Raw genomic sequence first — 26,990 nt, 5'->3', positions numbered from 1 at the left:
ATCATATTTTAAATAGAGGACAGGCGATTAACTATTTCACAGGCTGATGTTGCGTTTGCAGCACGTTAGCATTTCCATCTTTTCATTTTATTTACCTGCAATGATTTTATAACTACTGCAGGGGTCACTATTGAGCGACCAACACAGTGTCAATACACTGTCAATACAGTGTCAATACACTGCCGACACAGTTTGTGTAGTGTGTCAATAAACTCCTTGAGGTATCATCATCCCATCACTAGAAGGAGTCATATTTCTTCCCACCACTATCGCTGCTGCAGTAGAGAAGGAAATGATCCTTTGGCTTTTGGGTGTGGACATAAACACGCAGCGAAAAATGACAATAATATTCATGAAAATGCATGGCATAAAAATACTCATAAGTCAAGTTATACTAGGCCTATTAACAACATTTTAAAAGTGCTACAAATGTTGAAGTCTCCACATTCAACACACATTTCAAAGGAGCCTCAGAGTGCAGCAGGTCATGTGCCTTTTTACGCGAGGGCGCATCATTTGACTCCAGAGGGTTAAAAGGGGGATTCATAATATGACAAATGACAATATGATCAAAATTTGCATTGACTGGAAAAAATAATAAATAGTTCCCCTGAAGTGGAAAATTCAAAAGAACAGATGCCACTGAAGTAGCACAGCCAATCAGAGCAGAGATGCACAGTGACATCTGATTGAGCACAGTGCTAATTGTGCTATCAGATGCACAAGGATTAGAGAGTTGGCTGCTCTCTAATCCAACATGGTGGAAAACGCTCTGAAAATGGCTTATTTATGTATAAATTGAATATATTCCTCATATATTTTGTAAACGCTAGCAAAAAATAAACACTTCTAAACCTAAGAACACTATTTTTGTAACCAGATAACACCTTACGGACATCTTACGGATGTTAGTGTGTACGTCGCGGGAGCGTGCATCACGTGAGGTCAAAGGTAACTTCTGGTAATGTCAGGACCTCATGCATGCACGTCCTCCTGCAAAATTAAAAATAAAATAAAATATTCATATAACTGTAGAAATATGTCCTCTTCATTAAAATGAGCTGCAATTCTGCAACATGTTACAAAAATAAATTGATATTATAATGCTTAGATTTCAGTAGAAACTAAATTTTGACAGTTTTGTGAAATTTGAAAAGGGTTAAAGGGTCACAGATCTGCTGAATAATAAATCAATTAATTAATATATGATTATTTGTAAGTGTGATGTCAGTCATCAAGCAATTGCTAGTTGTTACTCAAAAATATATTTATTTATTTTTTTATCATTAAACATAATCAGTTTTCTCACATGAATTTCGGATGATCTAAAAAGAAATTCTTTACTTTATCACCTAAGAGAAATTATTTCTTTTCAAAGATGATAAATTGTCTCGTATTTATAAGTACTCATCCATTTTACATTTTTATTGTTTTTAAAAGTTTCAGACACATTAAATATTTTAACTTAAAGAGTTCACAGGCTGAAAGATGGCAAAACAAATAAATACTTCATGTGAATCGTCTTCACCTTTCAACCTGAATTATTTTGGGTGAAAAATATTCATTTATTGATTATGATTCCCCGTCTGCTGTCTTTGTGGAATCGCGTGTTGCATCCAGAGTTATGTAACTCAATATAACATTATCTTTTAGTAAACAAACAGATTTTTTTTATTTGAATTATTTTTTTCAATGATATCATTTGTCTTTTTTTACTGACATGTTAGACAGATTCATACAGAAACATTCGGGTGCTTAAGTCAGCTGTGTGTGTGAGTTCCCCCGGAGGAGCTGGAGGAGGTGCGTGTGGATCGGGAGGTCTGGGCGGCTTTGCTTGAGCTGCTGCCCCCGTGACCCAACTCCGGATAAAGCGGAAGAAAATGGATGGATGGATGGATGGATGGTTTTCACAAAATGGTTCTGTGCACAAAACATCGTGAGCACTTTAGAGAGAGACGCAGTGGTCTCCCAAAGCTCCCTGAAGTGAAACAGACGAACGCCTCATTCCTGGTTGTCCTCTTCATTTTCCACCTGAACTCCTTCATATCCCATCAAACTGTTCCCAGTTCTGGCCCGGTGCTCCCCGGCTGTGAATTCACAGAGCAAAAACACCTGCATACAAATATGTTCAAAAGCAGAGTTATTAAAGTTTTGTATTTTTTTTATTAGTTTTAACTTTTATTTTCTTTTTAATTTTTGGATTCATTTCATTATCATTTGATGAACAATGATGAAGACTAAATCATATCCCTGTGTGTACACATCTAAGGGCCCTGTCCCACTGGCGTTTAGGAGGATTTGCGTATGGATTGCACACAAAATTGGTTCATATTCGCATAACATCCGCAGTATGCGTGAAACATGCGAGTCGAAGCATGAGTCGGCCGACATCCGCACACGTCCATAATTATCCGCAGAGCTGCACAAAAGTTTGGTTACGGATGACATCCGCCTTACATACTCAATACATACACAAACATACTCAATCTATGCGCTGTATATTCACCGTCATCTGCTGATATCTGCATCTGACAGGGATTTGCGGCTTGGCAGCGGACTGGGACAGTGTGTAAAATGGATATTTTGCGTGCCCATCATGTCCACATCACAAACTAAAAGTAGTTGTAGGGACTGCATACAGATTGGCCACGAATAAAGCATTTTTATTACATCTGCTTTGCATCTGATTTGCGGCAGATGCAAATCAGATGCGCTGTGTTCACAGCTGGACACCGTTCTTTGTTCTACCGGCTGCCACGCGCTCTGCGCCGGACGCTGCATATGTAAAATAATTATTTAGTGGCGGATTAATCATTTTATTCTGCAAATTGGCTGTTGAAAACAGCTCTAATCACTTCCTGAACCACAGACGAAGCTGCAGCTGCACGCGAACAGGTAACAAGCTGCAGAAAGCATTTTGAGCCGTCTAAAAAGGTAATTATTTGACTTGTTTACATTGTCAAGGCTTGAAACAGTTGCGTGTTTTTTCCTTCTTGTCTGCAGCTGTTACAGTATTTATTCCTGTGTTTATAACAGATTTAACTTCTTGTTATAATCGTTCAGACGAGCTGCACTCTGATGCGATCCGCTAACGTCACCACTCACCCTGTTCACTGCTTGTTTACTCCAATCAAGTTGTCCAAGTCCAGCAAATGCTCCAGAGCCTGTATTGTTGGTGTGAATAGTGATGCCGATGGCCCGAGTGCGCTTCATTTATGACCACAATGAAGACGCCGTGCACGCGCAACAAGTAATACTGCCGTGATAACTGCAATGCCTCTGATCCGTTTCCTCACTACATGCATTATACAACCGTGATTGTTCATATATATTCGCTATATATTATTAATATATCCATAATTCATACTGGGACATTTGTCATTTTTGTCCATTTTTGTTGCGGACGACAACGAACGCCCGTAATTTGTGTACTCAATTCATGTAGCAGGAGGTGGTAAAATCACAAGTCAGAATTTCAATACATCCATTTGGGAAATGATTCACAATATTAATACCAGCATTTTGGCATCAAAATTAATCCTATATCTTGAAAATAACCCCCCACCCCTCTAATGTAACAAAGTATGGTCTATTTTCAATTATCTGTCTATTCTGCTATGTGTAAAGTTTGTCCATGCTCTTCAAAAACTTTATAAACACAATTCTTTCACAAAGGTTTTATTTCAGTCACACTGTGTGAATAACAGACTTTAGGAGGAGGCCATGCTCTTCAAAAACTTTAAAAACATAAACCATTGTCAAAGGTTTTATCAAATTCTTTAGCCTGAGATCTTGTTTTTGGCTTGGCCATGACACTTGATTTACTACAACTTACGATGCTGTGACTTGAAATTACATGTGTAATTTGCATGATCACTGTAATAATATCAGTACTTATGTAGCTTTTGTGACTTCTCTAAAACAAGTACTACCAAGTCAGCAGCATTATATATCATAAACCTGAATGTTGTGTTCAATGCAGGGTTCATCAAAACTAATAAAGTCAAAACAATTACATTCTAATATTTTGAAAGATGTTAAAATTACAGTATATTATTGCAGTTTTCTTTTTTGCATGGGGTGGGGGTTTTTGTCATGGTAGACACCCACTTCCTATATGAAATATGTCCCAAATTACACAATGCACAATCTCTGAAGTGGATGTAAGCATATTTGAAAAAAAAAAAAAATTTTCTACCATTACCACCTCCTACTAATTCATGCGCAATTAATCATCTCCCCAGTGGGACCGGGCCCTAAGGTACATGTGTTGTGAAGCCGCCTGTGCCAGGTGCACCTGACCCGTTGTGCTGTATAGTAATATAGTAATAATAGTAGAAAAACAGGGATTTGGGTTTTGTTCTGCTTTCTCATGAAAGCAATGCACCAGTGCTGTATTTGACTATGCCTCATTTTACAGTACGTGGGCACTGGGCATTGTTGGAGTGGAGCGCTGAGACATGCACTCTGCAGTGCGCTGGGTCAAAGATTGAGCTTTTTCCGTCTGTTTGCCTCTGGTCTGAATATAAACAAACCCTCCCATGATGCACCTTTACCTCTTTACTCATTATGTGAATGCTGACTGAGAACTCCAACGGTAACTCGTGACTTCTTTGTTTTTCAGCCGACCATTTCGCCAGCTTCTTCAGCTGACATGGCTCCCATTTCCTCTGGCTCATCCACTTGGACGTCCTCGGGTCTCCCTTTCTCTTTTGTCTCCATGGCAACAGGGATCGGTCCCTCTTCCAGTGGTAGTCAGGCAACAGTGGCGTCTGTGGTGACCAGCACTTTATTGGTGGGCCTGGGTTTCAGCGGTGGTGTCATATCCTCTTTTCCCAGCTCCATCTGGCCAACCAGAATGAGCACACATGATCCCGCATCCACCCACCAGAGCGCCAACCCTGTAGGTCCAACCAGAGATACCACGAGTATCATAAACTCTCCAAAAGATAGTGGAGAAGCTGGGAGCACTGATACCAACAAGGGCAAGGATCAAGGAGAGGATGGAGAAAAGGAAGCACAGGATAAGGAAGAAGAAGAGGAGGATGAGAAAGAAGAGAAAAAGAAGCGGAAAGGATCAAGAGGTTTATGTGAGACAGGCAGGCAGGACAACATAAGACCTGTGAAGGAGCACAAGCCCACTGCAAAGCAGGAAGAAGCAGCGGAAGCAGGTGTGACACCTGCTGTGACACCTGTTCAAGAAGAACTACTGGACGACCTGCCTGATTCCAGCCCAGTCAGTGGCACATCGGCAGTTCTCCTGGCACTCAAAGAACCTGCAGCCTCACTGTGCAGCAGCCACGGGCCTTTCTCCATCCTCACAGGTGGCCTTCACTTCCTAGAGTTTCTTCCAAATGGATGTGCAGTTTATTTTTCATGTATTACTCATAAGGGGGAGGATATGTGGACAGCAGTGGTGGGCACAGTTCCGCTAATCAGAAAAGCTAACTTTTTTGTTAACGGTTTAGCTTTTCAGCTAACTTCAGTAACAATCAGCAGACCAATTAACTTCCCCTAAATTTAGTTCCATTAACATTTTTTGCTGGCAAAGTTAGTAATTGCCAAAAACATTTGTAAACCTTGAAATCATACATGTTGGTTCCTGTGTGCTACGTGCTTTGCAGAAATCAGGCAGCTTTGAGGAGCTGAGCTCATCTCTACCCCAGCAGAAGGGGCCTGGCTGCCAGGCTGCTACAGAAAAAAGTCCTTTACATTCCACATACAGTGCTCCAGATGTGAGGCAGAAGTCATGAAAAGCAAAGCATGTTTGACTTATGGTTTTGATTTATAAACCAAATTTATCCGGATAATTTAACTACATTAATGTTGACTCTGTCATTTTTACAAAGTGAAAATATAACACGTATCTTTTAATTTTTAATATAATGCACTAACTCTGAAGGTTTGAACATTAACACACAGATGCCAAAAGGCATTATGGGAAAAATGAGCCTCTGCTCATCACTGATTGGTTAATTTATTATATGTAAAAACCAACACACACAAGTTACTGTAATGTGTGTGTTGTTTTTTTTCAAATAAATGTGTATTGTAAAATATGCCATTGTTTCATTTGTTAAAAAAAAAAAAGGCATTTGCAAAACTGAAAATTCTGTTTGTTAAGTGTGATTCAGCTCAACAGCCGTGTGCTATTTGGGTGGGTGGTATTCACACTGCCATCCAGTAGATGGGTCAAAATGCATAGAACACTGCCATCTACTGGATATACATGTGTGTGTTAATGTTTGAACCATCAGAGTTAGTGCATTATTTTAAAATTAAAAGATATGTGTTATATTTTCACTTTGTAAAAATGACAGACTCGAGATTAATGTAGATAAACTATCTGGAATAATTTGGTTTATAAATCAAAGCCACAAGTCAAACCTGCTTTCCTTTTCGGGATTTCTGCCTCACATCTGGAACACTGTATGTTGAATATAAATGACTCTTCCTTACAGCAGTGGTTAGGGTGCACAAAGACAGAAGCACTGACTCATTGGTTGTGTTGGGTTTGTGGTCGTCTTTGATTCTAATCAGAAGCATCGGCGGTGCTTAAAGTGAAAACCGGCTTGTCAGTAGCTGAGAGTGTACTGGAGATGATACTGAAAGTTAGTGGTTAGCTGTAGCTTCCGCTAAATTTTTTAGTGGTTTATCAGTTTAGCGTTATAGCAGCCGTTCTGCTCTGTGTCAGCCTTATCCCGTCAGATCTCAGAAGCTAAGCAGTGCAGGATCTGGTTAGTACGTCGATGGGAGACCTCTTTGGAACACCAGCGGCTGTGTGTGTTTCTCCAGGTAAAACTGGAGTTGCGTGAGGAAGGGCATCAGGCGTAAAACCTGTGCCAATTTTGCACAAACATCATTTCATATTAAAAAAAAAGATACCATGACTGTTTTTTGTTTGTTTGTTTTGTTTTGGGGTTTTTTTTTGGGGGGGGGGGGGGGGGGGGGGGTTGGTCAATGTAATTGTGGTTAGGTTTAGCCAAACACTAACCCCAGTCTGTTTTCTAATCTTGTATCTTACCTTCTTCTTGTGAATTCTGTGATAAAAGCACCAAATTTGGCACAGATGTAGCCAAGGATGTTTAAAATAAAACTGGATATTGAGCCATTGTGAATTTTCATCATGGTTGCCATGGCAGCCATTTTTCAAAAAGGAGTAGTTTACACCATCTGTCTTGCTTATAATATTCTGAGTTGCACAAGCAATATGAAAATTCAGTAAGGTATATCTTATATATTATATTCCAATTCTAAGGTGGAACTATACCAGTATACAAAGGTATATCTAAATGTCTAAAAAGGAAGAGTAAAATAGAAGAGCAAGAAAAGAGTACAGTAGAGCCACTTAGGTGCCTGGTCTTGAGAACCAGGGATGGTAGGTTGAAAAGCTTTTTTATCCCATGGGAACTCTCCCTACCCACCCAAGCAGCTCAAGAAAAAGGTATATATAATATAATAAGTAATAAGACATAAGAAGGATAAGACATCACAGGAGAAGATTGTAGTAAAGGTAATTAGTATGTAGACTAGTAGTAAAATCAAATATAGTTAGTAGGCTAAGCTGTAGAAGCAGAAGCTGTGAGAGTGTGAGTGTACTGGTATTTATCTAAAGTAACTCTGTTAGCATACTATAGGAAAATAAAAAGTCTAATCATTATGCTATCAAATGGAACAATAAGAACGTAGGTACTATATGTTGATATCTTTAAAGGAACACATAAACTGATGAATCATTAAAAATCTACACCATGTAAAATAGAATTGTAAATGGGGAAAATAAGCTAGTTTTAGCAGAAGAGCTAAATTAGCCGTGAATAAGCCAACCGTACCCAGCAAGCTAACACGATAAACAAAAACGGTAATTAGTGTATAAAGTATAATAGCGTAGTTAAACCTACAGTTGTTATGTGTCGGACGCAGCTCGGAGAACCGACCAGCGTTTGAAGGACCCAGTATGAAATAAGCAGAGCACGGTACAAAGGATAACTGAATTTAATACATAACAGTGATACAAAAATAACAGAAAGTGCGGTCTGGCGTGGTGCGCTCCCAGCAGCGCTAACGGTCCGGAGCCAGAAGCTGTTCGGACCCAAGGACCCCGCCGACACCCCCCAGGTGGCCGCAACAAACCGAGTCTGTGAAAGAAGGAACCATTATGTGAGTCCACACTCTACACACAGAGAGAACACTTAAAGGTGTACAAACAGCAAACACTTCCTGGCTTGATTACTAATCAGCTTCCCAACCTGCAGGCATGGAACATCCGGTTCACAAAACTCCACTGCAGTGGAAGCCGATACATGACTAACGTACAGCTCAATATAATAAGGTGTGAGGGACACCACATTTACTGACTGTATAAATGTTAGTCACAAAATCTAACGTACCTCAGGAAGTGTGCTGACGAGCGTGAGACCTCACCCCCTCCTCTTTCACAGACTGTGCATCAAACCCTGGACGTTCTCTGCATCCACTGATGATGAGATGGCTCCCGAGACGACGATCTCACCTGTCTGGTCACAAGGTCGAGTCTCTGGCAAATACACACTGTATACTCCAGTCTTAAATGCTACCATGTTCCAATCCATATAGATGCACCTCAGCTGTGAGTCCTGACGAGCCGCAGGTGATCAGGGTGAGGTCCTGATAACCTCAGCAACACAGCCACTCAGTCCCAAATGCAAGCCACCTGGAAGGAGAAACAAAGGACAGAAACAAAAAGGCAGCCAGGCCCCCCCAGCCATATAACTACAGTAACGGTATTAACAAATACATATAAAATAAATGTGGGCAAAAGTATGAATTAATGTGGGTTATCAAACACAAAAGAACCAACTATTTTGTAAGCTAAGATGAACATTGCTAAGGCCAGCTAGATAAGCTAATGTTAGCTGTTAGGTATAACTAATTGTACCCCACTCCTCCAATATTTACTTAAATATAATAATATTATAAAGGGGGGAACAAGAAAAAGTAAAGCGTGTAGAAATGTATATGGAGACATAAGTACATATATTTGCAGAAAAGAGAAAAATGGCGGCCGTTTTAATCACCAAACCTGCAGCTGCCAGCGTTACACATCTTGTTGTTTCTTCTTCTGCTCATATTTCTAACACAGTATTCAGTAGCTTCGCCCTCGTGGGGAGGGGATGGTCTAGTGGCTAAGGTGTTGGGCTTGAGTCCAGAAGATCATGGGTTCAAATCCCCACCCAACTGGAAAATCACTAAGGGCCCTTGGGCAAGGCCTTTAATCCCGGTGTGTAGTGAGCGCCTTGTATGGCAGCACCCTGACATCGGGGTGAATGTGAGGCATAATTATAAAGTGCTTTGAGCGTCTGATTCAGATGGAAAAGCGCTATATAAATGCAGTCCATTTACCATTTACCTCGTGTAGGAACACGTAATTACAGCTGATCATCCCAGTAACCACTTAAAGCGTTAAAAAATTGGCATATATATATTCATTCATCTTCTGCCGCTTAGTCCAATTAAGGGTCGCAGGGGGCTGGAGCCTATCCCAGCACTCATAGAGCATGAGGCGGGGTACACCCAGGACAGGACGCCAGTCTGTCGCAGGGCCACAAATAGACAAACAAACACAGACACACCCACACACACCTACGGACAATTTTTGAAGAATCCAATCCACCTAACCCGCATGTCTTTGGATGTGGGAGGAAACCGGAGCACCCGGAGGAAACCCACGCAAACACGGGCAGAACATGCAAACTCCACACAGAAAGGCCACGGGAATTGAACCCACGACCTTCTCGCTGTGAGGCAACAGTGCTAACCACTAAGCCACCATGCTGCCCCATATATATATATATATATATATATATATATATATATATATATATATATATATATATATATATATATATATATACGTGGTGTGTCCATAAAGTAACGGTCCTTTTTATTTTTTTTAAAACTATGTGGATTTCATTCATATGTTTTTACGTCAGACATGCTTGAACCCTCGTGTGCATGCGTGAGTTTTTCCACACCTGTCGGTGACGTCATTCGCCTGTGAGCACACCTTGTGGAAGGAGTGGTCCCGCCCCCTCGTCGGATTTTCATTGTCTGGAAATGGCGGAATGAAAAGGACTTTTTTTCCATCAGAATTTTTTCAGAAGCTGTTAGAGACTGGCACCTGGAAACCATTCGAAAAATTTATCTGGCTTTCGATGAAAATTTTACGGCTTCACAGAGAATAAGGACTTTAACTACAGCTTTAAGGACCCCTTTAAGGACGGTCGGTGCGCCGCGCTCTGAGCTACGACGTCGCAGCACAAACCATGAACAAGGAATAGTCACAGATACAAGTGGTGAAAATGAGATTCGTCCATGGGGTATCTGGGCTTACACTCCTGGACAGGGTGAGAAGATCGAGAAGCTCCGGGCTCCGGCTTGCAGTAGACCTCCACCTCTTCACATTGAAAAGTGTCAGCTGAGGTGGTTCAGGCATGCAGTGAGGATGCCCCCTGGTGGTCTCCCTAGGGAGGTGTTCCAGGCGCATTCATCTGGGAATAGGTCGTGGGGAATACACACTCAGGACACACTTGAGGGATTCGATTTCTCAGATAGCCAAGTAGTTGTGTCTAACACTCTTGGACGGAAGAAAGACCCACCTTATGTTTATGTGTAAAAATCTATAATCTGTATGTAACCTTATTGATTACTGTTCATCAAATCAAATCAATTTTATTTATATAGCGCCAAATCACAACAAACAGTTGCCCCAAGGCGCTTTATATTGTAAGGCAAAGCCATACAATAATTACGGAAAAACCCAAATGGTCAAAATGACCCCCTGTGAGCAAACACTTGGCGACAGTGGGAAGGAAAAACTCCCTTTTAACAGGAAGAAACCTCCAGCAGAACCAGGCTCAGGGAGGGGCAGTCTTCTGCTGGGACTGGTTGGAGCTGAGGGAGAGAACCAGGAAAAAGACATGCTGTGGAGGGGAGCAGAGATCAATCACTAATGATTAAATGCAGAGTGGTGCATACAGAGCAAAAAGAGAAAGAAACACTCAGTGCATCATGGGAACCCCCCAGCAGTCTAAGTCTATAGCAGCATAACTAAGGGATGGTTCAGGGTCACCTGATCCAGCCCTAACTGTAAGCTTTAGCAAAAAGGAAAGTTTTAAGTCTAATCTTAAAAGTAGAGAGGGTGTCTGTCTCCCTGATCCGAATTGGGAGCTGGTTCCAGAGGAGAGGAGCCTGAAAGCTGAAGGCTCTGCCTCCCATTCTACTCTTAAAAACCCTAGGAACTACAAGTAAGCCTGCAGTCTGAGAACGAAGCGCTCTATTGGAGTGATATGGTACTATGAGGTCCGTAAGATAAGATGGGACCTGATTATTCAAAACCTTATAAGTAAGAAGAAGAATTTTAAATTCTATTCTAGAATTAACAGGAAGCCAATGAAGAGAGGCCAATATGGGTGAAATATGCTCTCTCCTTCTAGTCCCCGTCAGTACTCTAGCTGCAGCATTTTGAATTAACTGAAGGCTTTTCAGGGAACTTTTAGGACAACCTGATAATAATGAATTACAATAGTCCAGCCTAGAGGAAATAAATGCATGAATTAGTTTTTCAACATCACTCTGAAACAAGACCTTTCTAATTTTAGAGATATTGCGCAAATGCAAAAAAAGCAGTCCTACATATTTGCTTAATATGCGCATTGAAGGACATGAATGACTCCAAGATTTCTCACAGTATTACTAGAGGTCAGGGTAATGCCATCCAGAGTAAGGATCTGGTTAGACACCATGTTTCTAAGATTTGTGGGGCCAAGTACAATAACTTCAGTTTTATCTGAGTTTAAAAGGAAATTAGAGGTCATCCATGTTGATGGTTTGGAGGAAATAACTAATGAAAATAACTCAGAACAATCGGAGAGAAAGAGTCTAACCAAATACCAGCATCACTGAAAGCAACCAAAGATAACGATATGTCTTTGGGATGGTTATGAGTAATTTTTTCTCTAATAGTTAAAATTTTATTAGCAAAGAAAGTCATGAAGTCATTACTAGTTAAAGTTAAAGGAATACTCGGCTCAATAGAGCTCTGACTCTTTGTCAACCTGGCTACAGTGCTGAAAAGAATCCTGGGGTTGTTCTTATTTTCTTCAATTAATGATGAGTAGTAAGATGTCCTAGCTTTACGGAGGGCTTTTTTATAGAGCAACAGACTCTTTTTCCAGGCTAAGTGAAGATCTTCTAAATTAGTGAGACGCCATTTCCTCTCCAACTTACGGGTTATCTGCTTTAAGCTGCGAGTTTGTGAGTTATACCACGGAGTCAGGCACTTCTGATTTAAGGCTCTCTTTTTCAGAGGAGCTACAGCATCCAAAGTTGTCCTCAATGAGGATGTAAAACTATTGATGAGATAATCTATCTCACTCACAGAGTTTAGGTAGCTACTCTGCCCTGTGTTGGTATATGGCATTGGAGAACATAAAGAAGGAATCATATCCTTAAACCTAGTTACAGCGCTTTCTGAAAGACTTCTACTGTAATGAAACTTATTCCCCACTGCTGGGTAGTCCATCAGAGTAAATGTAAATGTTATTAAGAAATGATCAGACAGAAGGGGGTTTTCAGGGAATACTGTTAAGTCTTCAATTTCCATACCATAAGTCAGAACAAGATCTAAGGTATGATTAAAGTGGTGGGTGGACTCATTTACATTTTGAGCAAAGCCAATCAAGTCTAACAATAGATTTAATGCAGTGTTGAGACTGTCATTCTCAGCATCTGTGTGGATGTTAAGATCGCCCACTATAATTATCTTATCTGAGTTTAGCACTAAGTCAGACAAAAGGTACGAAAATTCACAGAGAAACTCACAGTAACGACCAGGTGGACGATAGATAACAACAAATAAAACTGGTTTTTGGGACTTCCAATTTGGATGGACAAGACTAAGAGTCAAGCTTTCAAATGAATTAAAGCTCTGTCTGGGTTTTTGATTAATTAATAAGCTGGAGTGGAAGATTGCTGCTAATCCTCCACCTCGGCCCGTGCTACGAGCGTTCTGGCAGTTAGTGTGACTCGGGGGTGTTGACTCATTTAAACTAACATATTCATCCTGCTGTAACCAGGTTTTTGTAAGGCAGAATAAATCAATATGTTGATCAATTATTATATCATTTACTAAGAGGGACTTAGAGGTCTAGGAGCAGGCACCGTCTCTACCGGGATGGGGTAATGAGGGGATGGCAGGGGGGAGAGAAGCTGCACAGAGGTGTGTAAGACTACAACTCTGCTTCCTGGTCCCAACCGTGGATAGTCACAGTTTGGAGGATTTAATAAATTGGCCAGATTTCTAGAAATGAGAGCTGCTCCATCCAAAGTGGGATGGATGCCGTCTCTCCTAACAAGACCAGGTTTTCCCCAGAAGCTTTGCCAATTATCTATGAAGCCCACCTCATTTTTTGGACACTACTCAGACAACCAGCAATTCAGGAAAAACATACGGCTAAACATGTCACTCCCGGTCCGATTGGGGAGGGACCCAGAGAAAACTACAGAGTCTGACATTGTTTTTGCAAAGTTACACACCGATTCAATGTTAATTTTAGTGACCTCCGACTGGCGTAACCGGGTGTCATTACTGCCGACGTGAATTACAATCTTACCAAATTTACGCTTAGCCTTAGCCAGCTGTTTCAAATTTCCTTCAATGTCGCCTGCTCTGGCCCCCGGAAGACAATTGACTATGGTTGCTGGTGTCGCTAACTTCACATTTCTCAAAACAGAGTCGCCAATAACCAGAGTTTGTTCCTCGGCGGGTGTGTCACCGAGTGGGGAAAAACGGTTAGAGATGTGAACGGGTTGGCAGTGTACAGGGGGCTTCTGTTTAGGACTACGCTTCCTCCTCACAGTCACCCAGTCGGCCTGCTTTCCCGGCTGCTCGGGATCTGCTGGAGGGGAACTAACGGCGGCTAAGCTACCTTGGTCCGCACCGACTACAGGGGCCTGGCTAGCTGTAGGATTTTCCACGGTGCGGAGCCGAGTCTCCAATTTGCCGAGCCTGGCCTCCAAAGCTACGAATAAGCTACACTTATTACAAGTACCATTACTGCTAAAGGAGGCTGAGGAATAACTAAACATTTCACACCCAGAGCAGACAAGTGCGGGAGAGACAGGAGAAGCCGCCATGCTAAACCGGATAAGAGCTAGTAGCTGCGCTAAGCTACCGGATTCCTAAAAACACACAAAGTGAATAATGTGTAAATAATTTAGAGGTGATTCAGCAGAGGGAGTGCTTTAGTTAAGGCACGTGAAGATTACACTGTGAAACAAATCATTATCTAGTTAACTAGATCAATCTAACTGCGCAGATTAAACAGCTAACAGATACAGCAAAACACTGCTGTGCTCCGGAACAGGAAGTGATACAATACCGCAGTGAGAGCCAACCACCAGAGTGTGTTCATGCAGACGTTATTCCTTGAGAAGGCAGCAGTCTGCAGTGGGATTTGCCATATTCACATCCAAATGATTTAACGTGCAAATATGTCTTCCTGTACTTTAGACCTGTTCAAAATGTCAAATGTTACAAATCTTTTGGACCACATGTTGTTCTTCTTCCACTAATAAAATAAAAGATCTGTGCCAAATTTTATTGTAATGGGACATTGTTTAGGGGTCCCCACAAAGCAACAATTTTCCCCAAACAAGCAATGTCGTAATCCAGTAATTCCACTAATGTTCTCCTCTGGGTGACCAAACAACCACCACATTTTACGATTAAAAGCCATCACATGTATGTGTAAAAGAAAAATAATGACAGTCTTCGCCCGTTAGGGTGACATTGTCTTACCAGCAGAGGGAGAGGATCATGTGTCACTCTGGGGGACCTCTAAATCTTATCTGATTGAGTTCAGATTTGGTCTGCACCTATAAAACCCCAAGTGGAACAAAAACATGTGGCCCGAAGTCTCTCACAACTTTTAGTTTTTCTCGATATAACATGTACAGCCCTACTGTACTTGTGGGGACACGTCATTAAAACACTGGCTCACTGTCCTCAGACAGCTTGATGTAATATTTATCAGCACGGAACATGCTGCTCACCACTCTGTGAAAAGCTCTACAATCTGTTTTGGCCGTTACTTCAGCCAAATGTTTCTCCTACATTCGGGAGCAGAGCATCAACGTCCAGGTATCTCACGGACAGCGGTGGCATTTGGGCTCAGATGGACTGTAGGAATGAATCTCTTCACACAAACCTACAGTTCTTATCAGCCTGTTTTAATTCTTCAGATAACCAAAGCAGAGTGAAGTGGCGCTTGCTGGCCGTGAGGGACTCCAAGTACACCGACTACATCAACTACGTGGATGTAAGTGCATCGCTTGGGATATTGCGTCAAGGACCTGTGTGTGTGTGTGTGTGTGTGTGGGGGGGGGGGGGGGGGGGGTCTTGTCTGTCTGTGTAACTTACCAAAAAAAAACATGCTTAAACTTTATTAGTCTTCAGTATACTTTAATAGTACACTTGTAAGTGTATGATTTGAATTGGAACTAAATTTCCCCACTTTTAGGTTATTAAAAAAGTGTACTTATAACAACACTTAAATGTAAGACTAGTAAAGTTTATGAAAGTGCCCGAGGTACCTGAGTGACAACACCTGGGATATAGTGCCAAATCAGAACATAAGTCACCCCAAATCAAAACATACGTAAGTCACCCCAAAGCACTTCACAAAGGTAAGGTAAGAATTTCAATTTATTATCATTTATATAGCACCAAAGCACAACAAAGCTGCCTCAAGGCAGGTGACAGTGGTAAGGAAAAACTCTCTCTGATGATTTCACAAAGACATCACACCCATCTCAGGATAGAGCCGCACCTCAAACAGAGATAATAAACAGAATCAGGCAGCAGAAAGACAACAAATAATTGATAATTATAATTTATCAGTAAGTAGAATATGATGATCCACTGTATCAAATGCAGCACTGAGATCTAATAGCAACAGAACCGTAGTGGTGTCTGAATCCACTGCAAGCAGAAGATCATTCATTGCTTTAGTGAGAGCCATCTCTGTGGAATGATGTTTTCTAAAAGCAGAATGTAGTGGCTCAAAGAGACCAAGGTAGAATCCAAGATTTATAAATAAGAGCAACACCCCCACCTTGCTTCGCATCATGAGGGACGTAACTACATGTTTACACCGGTGGGCAGACCTCATTTAAGGGAAGGACAGCTTGGAGAACATCTAATTATGGATCATCACTTAGATACTTAGGTATCTAAGTGATGATCATTAATTAACAATGATTTTGAGGACAGTGATCTTGTGTTAATAAGACTAAGGACCTCATCTGATAGTTGGACCGTTTGGATTTAGGGGTGGTTCCAAAGTAGCCTGCAAGTAGGTTTAGATTTGAGACATTCCACACAGTTTGTAGGTAGCAAACACAAAATATTTGATATTGCTGGAACAGCCAATGGGCCATCCTCAAATTCAACGTCATCCAATGGGTATTAAGTTTGCAAAGCATATCCCTCTATGATTTTTATGGACACATCTGCAGAGACAGGCCACAGTCTCAACTGGATGGTCTCTAATCACCTGCTCCATCGCCTGCTGTAAAGTCCTAATGTAGAACTCTCTCTATGTTTCCAGACAAGACGGTGCCACCTTCCCCAGTAGGGTGAAGGCCGTCCGGCATCAGCAAGCCACGGCAGCCCCAAAACGAAGGCCAGTTATCAATAACTGTCTACAAAATTACGCTATTTAATGATGTCAGCTTGCTAAATGCTTCATTATTACCCCGGGAGGGGAGGGGACCAGAAACTATTAATTGATGTCGACACATCATATTGATGCTTAACCACCCCCACCCCCCCCCCCCGAGCAAGTACCATTAGAACATCCTTGAATGTCCCAATCACACATACCACCACATTGCAGCAGCATGCACCGCACCGCTACGGTCTCCGTGGCCCAGCCAACGTCCAATGAAGGCATGGCCAATCTACATGACCAGCACTTCCCAACAATAGACAGTTTGTGAGATCCCCACTACAGGGATCAGTTTATCGTACCATGGTGGTCGTCTGTTCATTAGCCAAAACCTGGTCCAGAGAACAAAGCAGAAATCAATCCACAAGAATGAAGAATTCACAGCAACACTACACCACAACAGTGACATCACAAACAGGAAGCAGAAATAATCACCAGCAACATCCATCTCAAGAACATTCCCTTGAATTTGGATGTGCTGACAATGAGTAAGAACATAAATTTAAGGTGGAGATTAATCAGAATGATTTATCTCAGCAGGTAGATGGTTCCACAGAACAGGTGCACAATAACACAAAACCCTGTGACCTGCTGACTTCTTTACCTTGGAACACAGAGTAATCCTGCATCCTGAGAGCACAGAGCACTGGCCGTACGTAAGGTTTACATAGGTCAGACCTCATCTCTGAAGGCTTTTTTGTGTTAATAACAAAACCTTAAAACGAGGCCAAAATCAGGTAATATGGTGAAACTTTCTATTTATTAATGTAAGTAAGTCCCTTCGGCTGCTCCCTTGTTTGCACTTGGGGTCACCACAGCAAATCCAAGGTGGATCTGCTTGTTGAATTGGCACAAGTTTTACGCCGGATGCCCTTCCTGACGCAACTCCACATTACATGGAGAAATGTGGCAGGGGTGGGATTTGAACCCGGAACCTTCTGAACTGAAACCAAGCGCATTAACCACTTGGCCATTAATGAATAGTACCTAAACATTTCACCTTGGCCAGTGACCTTGACCTTTAACTGTTTTATCTGAAAATCTAATCACTTTGTCCTCAGCTTCAGTCCTTATTCATTACACCATGTTTGCTCCAAATTGGATTAAACTCTTGATTTATTTAGTCTCTCTCTCTCTCACACACACACACACAGCTGAAAAAAAAATACCCCTGTGTGTGTTACTGCTGCATACACGTGTAAAAATCAACCACTTACTTCAGGAAGATCAAGCGTGCATCCAAATTGCTGCAGTTGATTAAGAAATATGTTTGGTTGATCAGGAGGTGCAGCGCACGTGTTCGTGTAGGCAGTCTGCGCCCACACCTCATTGTTCTTCTTACTCTGCACACACTCTGCACTGTGTGCAGTGTGTGTGTGTGTGTGTGTGTGTGTGTGTGTGTGTGTGTGTGTGTGTGTGTGTGTGTGTGTGTGTGTGTGTGTGTGTGTGTGTGTGAGAGAGAGACACAAGGACAAATGCTGCCTTGGCAACCCGGGGAAGTGATTTTCTCCAGGACTGTGTATAAAACTGACTGAGCAATGACTGCATATATTATATGTTTAGCACATTCATTCATTCATTTAAATCACAAAAACAAAAGACAGTCACTACAATATGCCTTTAAAACTTTGTTTCCGGCCAAGCAGTGTCAGTTTTGTGTTATTTAACATCAAAGTCACCTGAAGGGTGATTTGTCAACATCTAGCGGTGTGTTTTCATATTGCACCCATCCAGCAGCCTGTAAAGGCACCTTGACACTTGCACGAATTTGATCCGTGCATTTGCACGCACTCTGCAGTGCAGGAGAGCAAACCTGTCGCAAACCCTTTTAAACTGTGCGCCGCTTCGTGCAAGTGCGCACAGAAAATTTTGAAATGTTCAAAATCTCTGTCATGCATTAATTATGTGAACTTCACAGGAACATTATGCAAACAATTAAAAAAACTGCGTGTGAGTGCGAGTGATTGCGTCAGCGCACCACATCACAGTGCAGCTCATCTGATCGATAATAATGAGATGTTAAATCTATTATATACATACTTTTACAGCTACTCACAAGCTGAAAGAACATGCAACTGTTTTGCTCAGCCATTACAATCTATATATTACAAATAATTACCTTTTAGACTGTTCCAAATACGTTCTCCACCTCATGAAAGCGTACGAGAGAGAGGATGAGAGAGGAAAAAAAGCTCCAGCTGAAACAGTCCTGTTATGTGGGCCGCTGAAGAGGAGGTACTGCTGGCCCACCACCACCAGAGGGCGCCCTGCTTGGAGTGCGGGCTCCAAGCACGAGAGGGCACCAGACCCAGAAGAAGTGACAGCTGTCATTCATCTCACCAGCTGTCACTCATCTACACCACTATATACGCCGGACTGCAACTCCACCTCCCCGCCGAGAAATCAACTACCGAAGAGGTAATTTTCTCTGCTGACTCAAATTGTTGAGTGATAATCTGAACTTCTTTTGCAGCCGTTATCCTGTTGTGTCTGCCTTATCTGTGGGATTGGCGTTTGGTGTGATCAGCGACGGCTTCGCCTCACACTCCGAACCAGATAAGTGGTTAAACAGGAGCTGCACGAGTGTGTGATTGGAGGTGGAGGTGTTCCCTCCTAACTGAGTGCAGACTGTGGATTACTGAGTGTGCGACTTCACACTCATCCATCCTGTCTTGTTTTCTGCCAGCAATACCAGGGTCGACTCGGGACTTGGCGGCTCCGGTGTTCTTCAGGCCGTTGGTGGTGGAAGCCGTGTGGGACGCGGCTCATCTCTCGTCGGGGCTCTTCTATCTTCGAGCCTGCCCACACGTCACCTGGTGTTAATTGACTATATATATTTTGTGTGTTTAGTTGTGTGTTGTCACAACATTAAATTGTTACTTATTGGCTTATTCATTGTCCGTTCCTTTGCGCCCCCTGTTGTGGGTCCGTGCTACGACACCTTCCCAACAGGATTTCTCGGCCATTCGTCATGGATTCCGAGGGGCGTCAACCCGAGCTTGAACGGCCAATGGAAGAGCCAGGAGCGCAGGCGTCAGCAGGAGGCGTGTTGAGTGAGCTGCAGCAGATTTTAACCGCCTTCACGGCTCGGCTGGATTTGGTGACCGAGCAGAGTGTTCTCCTTAACCGGAGGGTGGAGGCTCTCACCGCCAGGGTGGAAGCGCGCGATCAGGGCGCTGCTGCAGCCACTCCTCTTCCTGGTCCTGGTCCCGTAACAGACATTCCACTGGTCGTTCAATGACCCCCCCCCCCCCACCGTCCCCTGAAGCATACATAAGCCCTCCAGAACCATACGGAAGCTGTGTTGAGACGTGCGCAGACTTCCTCATGCAGTGTTCGCTCGTCTTTTCACAGCGTCCTGTCATGTACGAGTCAGACGCCAGCCGGGTGGCTTATGTTATTAATCTGCTTCGAGGAGAGGCACGCACCTGGGCTACGGCGCTTTGGGAGCAGAATTCATGGCTCCTAACGTCTTATGCTGGGTTTTTGACCATCCCAACAGAGGCGAGACCGCTTCGAGCGTGCTGCTGTCAATGAGACAGGGGCGTCGCAGCGCAGCCGAGTATGCAGTCGACTTCCGCATCACGGCAGCGAGGTCCGGCTGGAATAACGTTGCGTTCCGCGCCCCCTTCGTAAATGGACTGTCTCCGGTCCTGAAGGAGCTGGCTAAGGAGGAACCGCGGGATTTTGACGGGCTTGTCGATTTGGTTATACGCTTAGACAACCGTTTGAATGAGCATCGTCGGGAGCAGGCCGGGGGGCGTGACCGGGCACGAGCCGTCCCTCCCCCTTCCGGTTCCGAAAGGGTGACGTCGTCCCCACGCTTCACTGCCAGAGAGCTCCGTGTGGCTACAGCTCCCCCTGCTGAGGAGGCTGTGGACACGAGCAGGGCCAAAGTAAAGACAAACATCAGACAAAGGAGGCTGGCCCGCGGGGAGTGTTTTGTCTGCGGCTCTTGTGAGCATATGCAGAAGGACTGCCCCAAACGGTCAAAACTACAACACCCGTCCTTAGAAACTGGGCTAAGGGTGGGTCATAACACGCACGCGGGGAAACCCCGCAAATCTGCACGAATCCCAGTAACGATCCTTTGTGGGGATCTAACCCTTCATGCCCCAGCACTGGTAGACACGGGGTCAGAAGGGAATCTGCTGGATAGCAGATGGGCAAAGGAAGTAGGGCTCCCCCTGGTGGCTCTGCCGTCACCATTGCAGGTGCGAGCACTAGATGGCACCCCGCTTCCGTTAATCACACATCAGACACAGCCTGTGACCTTGGTTGTGTCTGGGAATCACAGGGAGGAGATCGTGTTCCATGTAACACCTTCTACCTCCCGAGTGATTTTGGGATTTCCATGGATGGTGAAGCACAATCCCCGGATAGATTGGCCGTCCGGGGTTGTGACGCAGTGGAGCGAAACCTGCCACCGGGAGTGTTTAGGATCCTCGGTTCCTCCCGGCATGACGGCTAATGAGGAGGTTAAAGTCCCCCCCAATCTATCGGCGGTGCCAAAGGAGTACCACGATCTCGCTGACGTCTTCAGCAAAGATCTGGCGCTCACTCTTCCCCTGCACCGACCGTATGATTGTGCCATCGATTTGGTCCCGGGCGCTGAGTACCCATCCAGTAGGTTGTACAACCTATCACGTCCGGAACGCGAATCAATGGAGACCTACATGGCGGGACTCTTTAGCTGCCGGGCTGATCCGGAACTCCACCTCCCCGATGGGTGCTGGTTTCTTTTTTGTGGGCAAAAAGGACGGTGGACTCCGTCCATGCATTGAATACAGAGGGCTGAACGAGATCACGGTTCGCAACCGATACCCGTTACCTCTGTTGGATTCAGTATTCACGCCCCTGCATGGAGCCCAAATTTTCACAAAATTGGATCTTAGAAACGTGTACCACCTGGTTCGGATCCGGAAGGGAGACGAGTGGAAGACGGCATTTAACACCCCGTTAGGTCACTTTGAGTACCTGGTCATGCCTTTCGGCCTCACTAACGCCCCCGCGACATTCCAAGCTTTGGTAAATAACGTCTTGCGGGACTTCCTGCATCGGTTCGTCTTCATATATCTGGACGATATACTCATCTTTTCCCCGGACCCTGAGACCCATGTCCAGCATGTACGTCAGGTCCTACAGCGGTTGTTGGAGAACCGGCTGTTTATGAAGGGCGAGAAGTGCGAGTTCCACCGCACTTCTTTGTCCTTCCTGGGGTTCATCATCTCCTCCAACTCTGTCGCCCCTGATCCGGCCAAGGTTGCGGCGGTGAGAGATTGGCCCCAACCAACAAGCCGCAGGAAACTACAACAGTTCCTCAGCTTTGCAAATTTCTACAGGAGGTTCATTAAAGGCTACAGTCAGGTAGTTAGCCCCCTGACTGCCCTGACCTCCACCAAGGTCCCCTTCACCTGGTCGGATCGGTGCGAAGCCGCGTTCAAGGAGTTGAAACGCCGGTTCTCGACTGCACCAGTTCTGGTGCAGCCTGATCCTGATCGCCAGTACATAGTGGAAGTGGATGCCTCTGACTCAGGGATAGGAGCTGTGCTGTCCCAGAGCGTGGAGGCTGATAAGGTTCTCCATCCTTGTGCCTATTTTTCCCGCAGGTTGACCCCAGCTGAACGGAACTATGACGTCGGCAATCGGGAGCTCCTCGCGGTGAAGGAGGCTCTTGAAGAGTGGAGACACCTGCTGGAGGGGGCGTCGTTGCCCTTCACGGTTTTCACGGACCATCGGAACCTGGAGTACATCCGGACCGCCAAGCGGCTGAACCCCAGGCAAGCCCGCTGGTCTCTGTTCTTCGGGCGCTTTGACTTCCGGATCACGTATCGCCCCGGGACCAAAAACCAAAAATCGGATGCGTTGTCCCGGGTGCACGAAGAAGAAGCCAAGGCGGGGCTGTCGAACCCCACCGAGACCATCATCCCCGAGTCCACTGTCGTGGCCTCCCTCACCTGGGACGTGGAGAAGACCGTCCGGGAGGCCCTGGCAAGGAGCCCGGACCCGGGGACCGGCCCCAAGAACAGAATGTACATCCCACCAGAGGCCAGAGCTGCCGTATTGGACTTCTGTCACGGATCCAAGCTCTCCTGTCATCCCGGAGTGCGTAGGACCGTGGCAGTGGTCCAGCAGCGCTTCTGGTGGGCGTCACTGGAAACCGACGTTCGGGACTACGTCCAGGCCTGTACCATCTGCGCCAGGGGCAAGGCAGACCATCGGAGGACGACGGGACTCCTCCAACCCCTGCCGGTGCCTCACCGCCCCTGGTCTCACATCGGCCTGGACTTCATCACGGGCCTCCCGCCGTCCCAGGGCAACACCATCATTCTCACGATAGTGGACCGGTTCTCCAAGGCGGCCCACTTCGTGGCCCTCCCAAAGCTCCCGACGGCCCAGGAGACGGCAGACCTCCTGGTCCACCACGTCATGCGGCTGCATGGGATACCATCGGATATCGTATCAGATCGTGGTCCCCAGTTCTCTTCGCAAGTTTGGAGGAGTTTCTGTAAGGAGCTGGGGGCCACCGTGAGCCTCTTGTCCGGGTAGCACCCCCAAACAAACGGCCAGGCAGAGCGGGCTAACCAGGAGTTGGAGCACGCCCTTCGCTGTGTCACCTCCGCGCGCCCGGCGGACTGGAGTCACCATCTGGCCTGGATCGAGTATGCCCATAACAGCCAAGTCTCGTCTGCTACCGGCCTCTCCCCTTTTGAGGCATGTTTGGGGTACCAGCCCCCATTGTTCCTGCTGTTGGAGGGAGAGGTCGGTGTGCTCTCGGTCCAGGCCCACCTAAGGAGGTGCCGCCGGGTGTGGCAGACCGCCCGCTCTACCCTGTTAAAGGCCCGGACGAGGGCCAAGACCCATGCGGACCGCCGGCATTCCCCGGCCCCCACATACCAGCCCGGGCAGGAGGTGTGGCTTTCGACAAAGGACATCCCTCTCTGTGTGGACTCCCCTAAGCTGAAAGACAGATACATAGGACCATTCAAAATCCTCAAAATCATCAACCCGGCTGGGAGTTGGAGCTTCACTGCGGATCCACCCTGTTTTCCATGTGTCCCGCCTCAAGCCACACCACACCTCGCCCCTCTGTGCACCTGGACCTTCGCCGCCTCCTGCCCGGCTCATCGACGGGGAGCCTGCTTGGACAGTCCGCAGGCTCCTGGACGTCCATCGTAAGGGCCGGGGGTTCCAATATCTGGTGGACTGGGAGGGGTATAGACCTGAACAACGCTCCTGGGTGAAGAGGAGCTTCATCCTGGACCCGGCCCTCCTGGCCGATTTCTACAAGAGACACCCGGACAAGCCAGGTCGGGCGCCAGGAGGCGCCCATTGAGGGGGGGGGTCCTGTTATGTGGGCCGCTGAAGAGGAGGTACTGCTGGCCCACCACCACCAGAGGGCTCCCTGCTTGGAGTGCGGGCTCCAAGCACGAGAGGGCGCCAGACCCAGAAGAAGTGACAGCTGTCACTCATCGCACCAGCTGTCACTCATCTACACCACTATATAAGCCGGACTGCAACTCCACCTCCCCGCCGAGAAATCAACTACCGAAGAGGTAATTTTCTCTGCTGACTCAAATCGTTGAGTGATAATCGGAACTTCTTTTGCAGCCGTTATCCTGTTGTGTCTGCCTTATCTGTGGGATTGGCGTTTGGTGTGATCAGCGACGGCTTCGCCTCACACCCCGAACCAGATAAGTGGTTAAACAGGAGCTGCACGAGTGTGTGATTGGAGGTGGAGGTGTTCCCTCCTAACTGAGTGCAGACTGTGGATTACTGAGTGTGCGACTTCACACTCATCCATCCTGTCTTGTTTTCTGCCAGCAGTACCAGGGTCGACAGCCGAAGACAGAGGCCACCTGGGGACTCGGGACTTGGCGGCTCCGGTGTTCTTCAGGCCGTTGGTGGTGGAAGCCGTGTGGGACGCGGCTCATCTTTCGTCGGGGGTCTTCTATCTTCGAGCCTGCCCACACGTCACCTGGTGTTAATTGGCTATATATATTTTGTGTGTTTAGTTGTGTGTTGTCACAACATTAAATTGTTACTTATTGGCTTATTCATTGTCCGTTCCTTTGCGCCCCCTGTTGTGGGTCCGTGCTACGACACCTTCCCTCTGTGAATACAGGTGTTTTCATCAGCCAAACTCTGAGAGAAAATGATTAATCCGCTACGAAATAATTATTTTATATATGCTGTGTCCAGCAGCACAAAGCGTGAAGTCCAGCTGGGAACACAGCAGGTGGCATTGGCACAACGAAGTGCGCAAGAGTGCAGAGCCAAAATGTGTATAAGTGTCAGGACACCTTAAAACAAACAAAGTATGTTCTCAAAAATCCCGGTGGTGGACACTGGAAGTAAGGGATGCCATCAAGCTGAAGAAGGAGTCCTACTTATCTTTGTTGGTAGGTGGGACCCCAGAGGCAGCTGACAGGTACTGGCAGGCCAAGCGTGCCGCAGCCCATGCGGTCGCAGAGGCAAAAACTCGGGTCTGGGAGGAGTTCGGGAGGCTATGGAGGAGGACTATTGGTTGGCCTCGAAGAGATTCTGGCAAACCATCCGACGCCTCGGGAGGCGGAAGCAGCTCTCCACCAGCACTGTTTACGGTGCGGGTGGGGAGCTGTTGACCCTGACTGGGGATGTTGTCGGGCGGTGGAAGGAGTACTTCGAGGATCTCCTCAATCCCATCGTCACGTCTTCCGAAGAGGAAGCAGAGACTGGGGACTCGGAGGCGGACTCATCCATTACCCAGGCCGAAGTCACCGAGGTGGTTAGAAAGCTCCTCGGTGGCAAGACTCCTGGGGTGGATGAAATCCGTCCTGAGTACCTTAAGTCTGTGGATGTTGTGGGGCTGTCTTGGCTGACACGCCTCTGCATTGCCGGTAGTAAGTCAAACCTGTTTCCAGTGCACGTTGGCCTCCGCCAGGGCTGCCCTTTGGCACCGGTTCTGTTCATTATTTTTATGGGCAGAATTTCTAGGCGCAGCCAGGGTGTAGAGGGGGTCTGGTTTGGGAACTACAGAATCTCGTCTCTGCTGTTTGCGGACGATGTGGTTCTGTTGGCTTCATCAAATCAGGACCTTCAGCGTGCACTGGGGCGGTTTGCAGCCGAGTGTGAAGCGTCCGGGATGAAAATCAGCACCTCCAAATCCGAGGCCATGGTTCTCGACCGGAAAAAGGTGCTTTGCCCTCTTCAGGTCGGTGGAGTGTCCTTGCCTCAAGTGGAGGAGTTTAAGTATCTCGGGGTCTTGTTCACGAGTGAGGGACGGATGGAGCGTGAGATCGATAGACGGATCGGTGCAGCATCTGCAGTGATGCGGTCGCTGTATCGGACCGTCGTGGTGAAGAGAGAGCTGAGTAGGCAGGCAAAGCTCTCGATTTACCGATCAGTCTACGTTCCGATCCTCACCTATTGTCATGAGATTTGGCTCATGACCAAAAGAACGAGATCGTGAGTACAAGCGGCCGAGATGAGTTTCCTCCGCAGGGTGGCTGGGCGCTCCCTTAGAGATAGGGTGAGGAGCTCGGTCACTCGGGAGGAGCTCGGAGTCGAGCCGCTGCTCCTCCATGTTGAAAGGAGTCAGTTGAGGTGGCTCGGGCATCTTTTCCGGATGCCCCCTGGACGCCTCGCTGGAGAGGTGTTCCGGGCACGTCCCACTGGGAGGAGGCCCCGGGGAAGACCCAGGACACGCTGGAGGGACTACATCTCTCGGCTGGCTTGGGAACGCCTTGGGGTTCCCCCGGAGGAGCTGGAGGAGGTGTGTGTGGATCGGGAGGTCTGGGCGGCTTTGCTTGAGCTGCTGCCCCCGCGACCCGACTCCGGATAAAGTGGAAGAAAATGGATGGATGGATGGATGTTCTCAAAAATGACACAGGGTCGGAGGATAACTGGGGTTTACATCCGCGATATGTTTATTCGCCCCCTCCTGCCTTTTCCTCGACACCGAAGCAAAGTTTGTTCAAATAACAACATGGATTGGACAAACAAGTAGCTTTAAGCAGAACACACACTATTAATATGTTTAAGTTGGTAATGTGTGTGTGTGTGTGTGTGTGTGTGTGTGTGTGTGTGTGTGTGTGTGTGTGTGTGTGTGTGTGTGTGTGTGTATTCGCTGAATATCCACATTCTGTCACATTGTAGGGGCTTCAAATGAAAGATAATAAGCTTAAGCAGACAAGACATACTTACTGTCCAAACAATCCAGCAGAAAAGATCATGGACCCA

The 26,990-nt window shown here is 45.9% G+C and overlaps 1 protein-coding gene across 1 annotated transcript in view; it reads left to right on the top strand.

Annotated features, from left to right (window-relative positions):
• The window catches only part of LOC117507850 (receptor-type tyrosine-protein phosphatase gamma-like), a 954,825-nt gene that overhangs the window by 909,978 nt on the left and 17,857 nt on the right, over window positions 1–26,990 (top strand). Inside the window, exons 12-13 of the mRNA XM_034167634.1 lie at window positions 4,625–5,324; window positions 15,283–15,359. Coding sequence (XP_034023525.1) covers window positions 4,625–5,324; window positions 15,283–15,359 — 777 coding nt within the window. The remainder of the gene's footprint in view (window positions 1–4,624; window positions 5,325–15,282; window positions 15,360–26,990) is intronic.

The sequence above is a fragment of the Thalassophryne amazonica genome, chromosome 3 (assembly GCF_902500255.1).
Source record: "Thalassophryne amazonica chromosome 3, fThaAma1.1, whole genome shotgun sequence".
Classification (NCBI taxonomy): domain Eukaryota; kingdom Metazoa; phylum Chordata; class Actinopteri; order Batrachoidiformes; family Batrachoididae; genus Thalassophryne; species Thalassophryne amazonica.
Note: the sequence above shows the minus strand (reverse complement) of the source record. Positions and strands in the feature narration are given on the sequence as shown.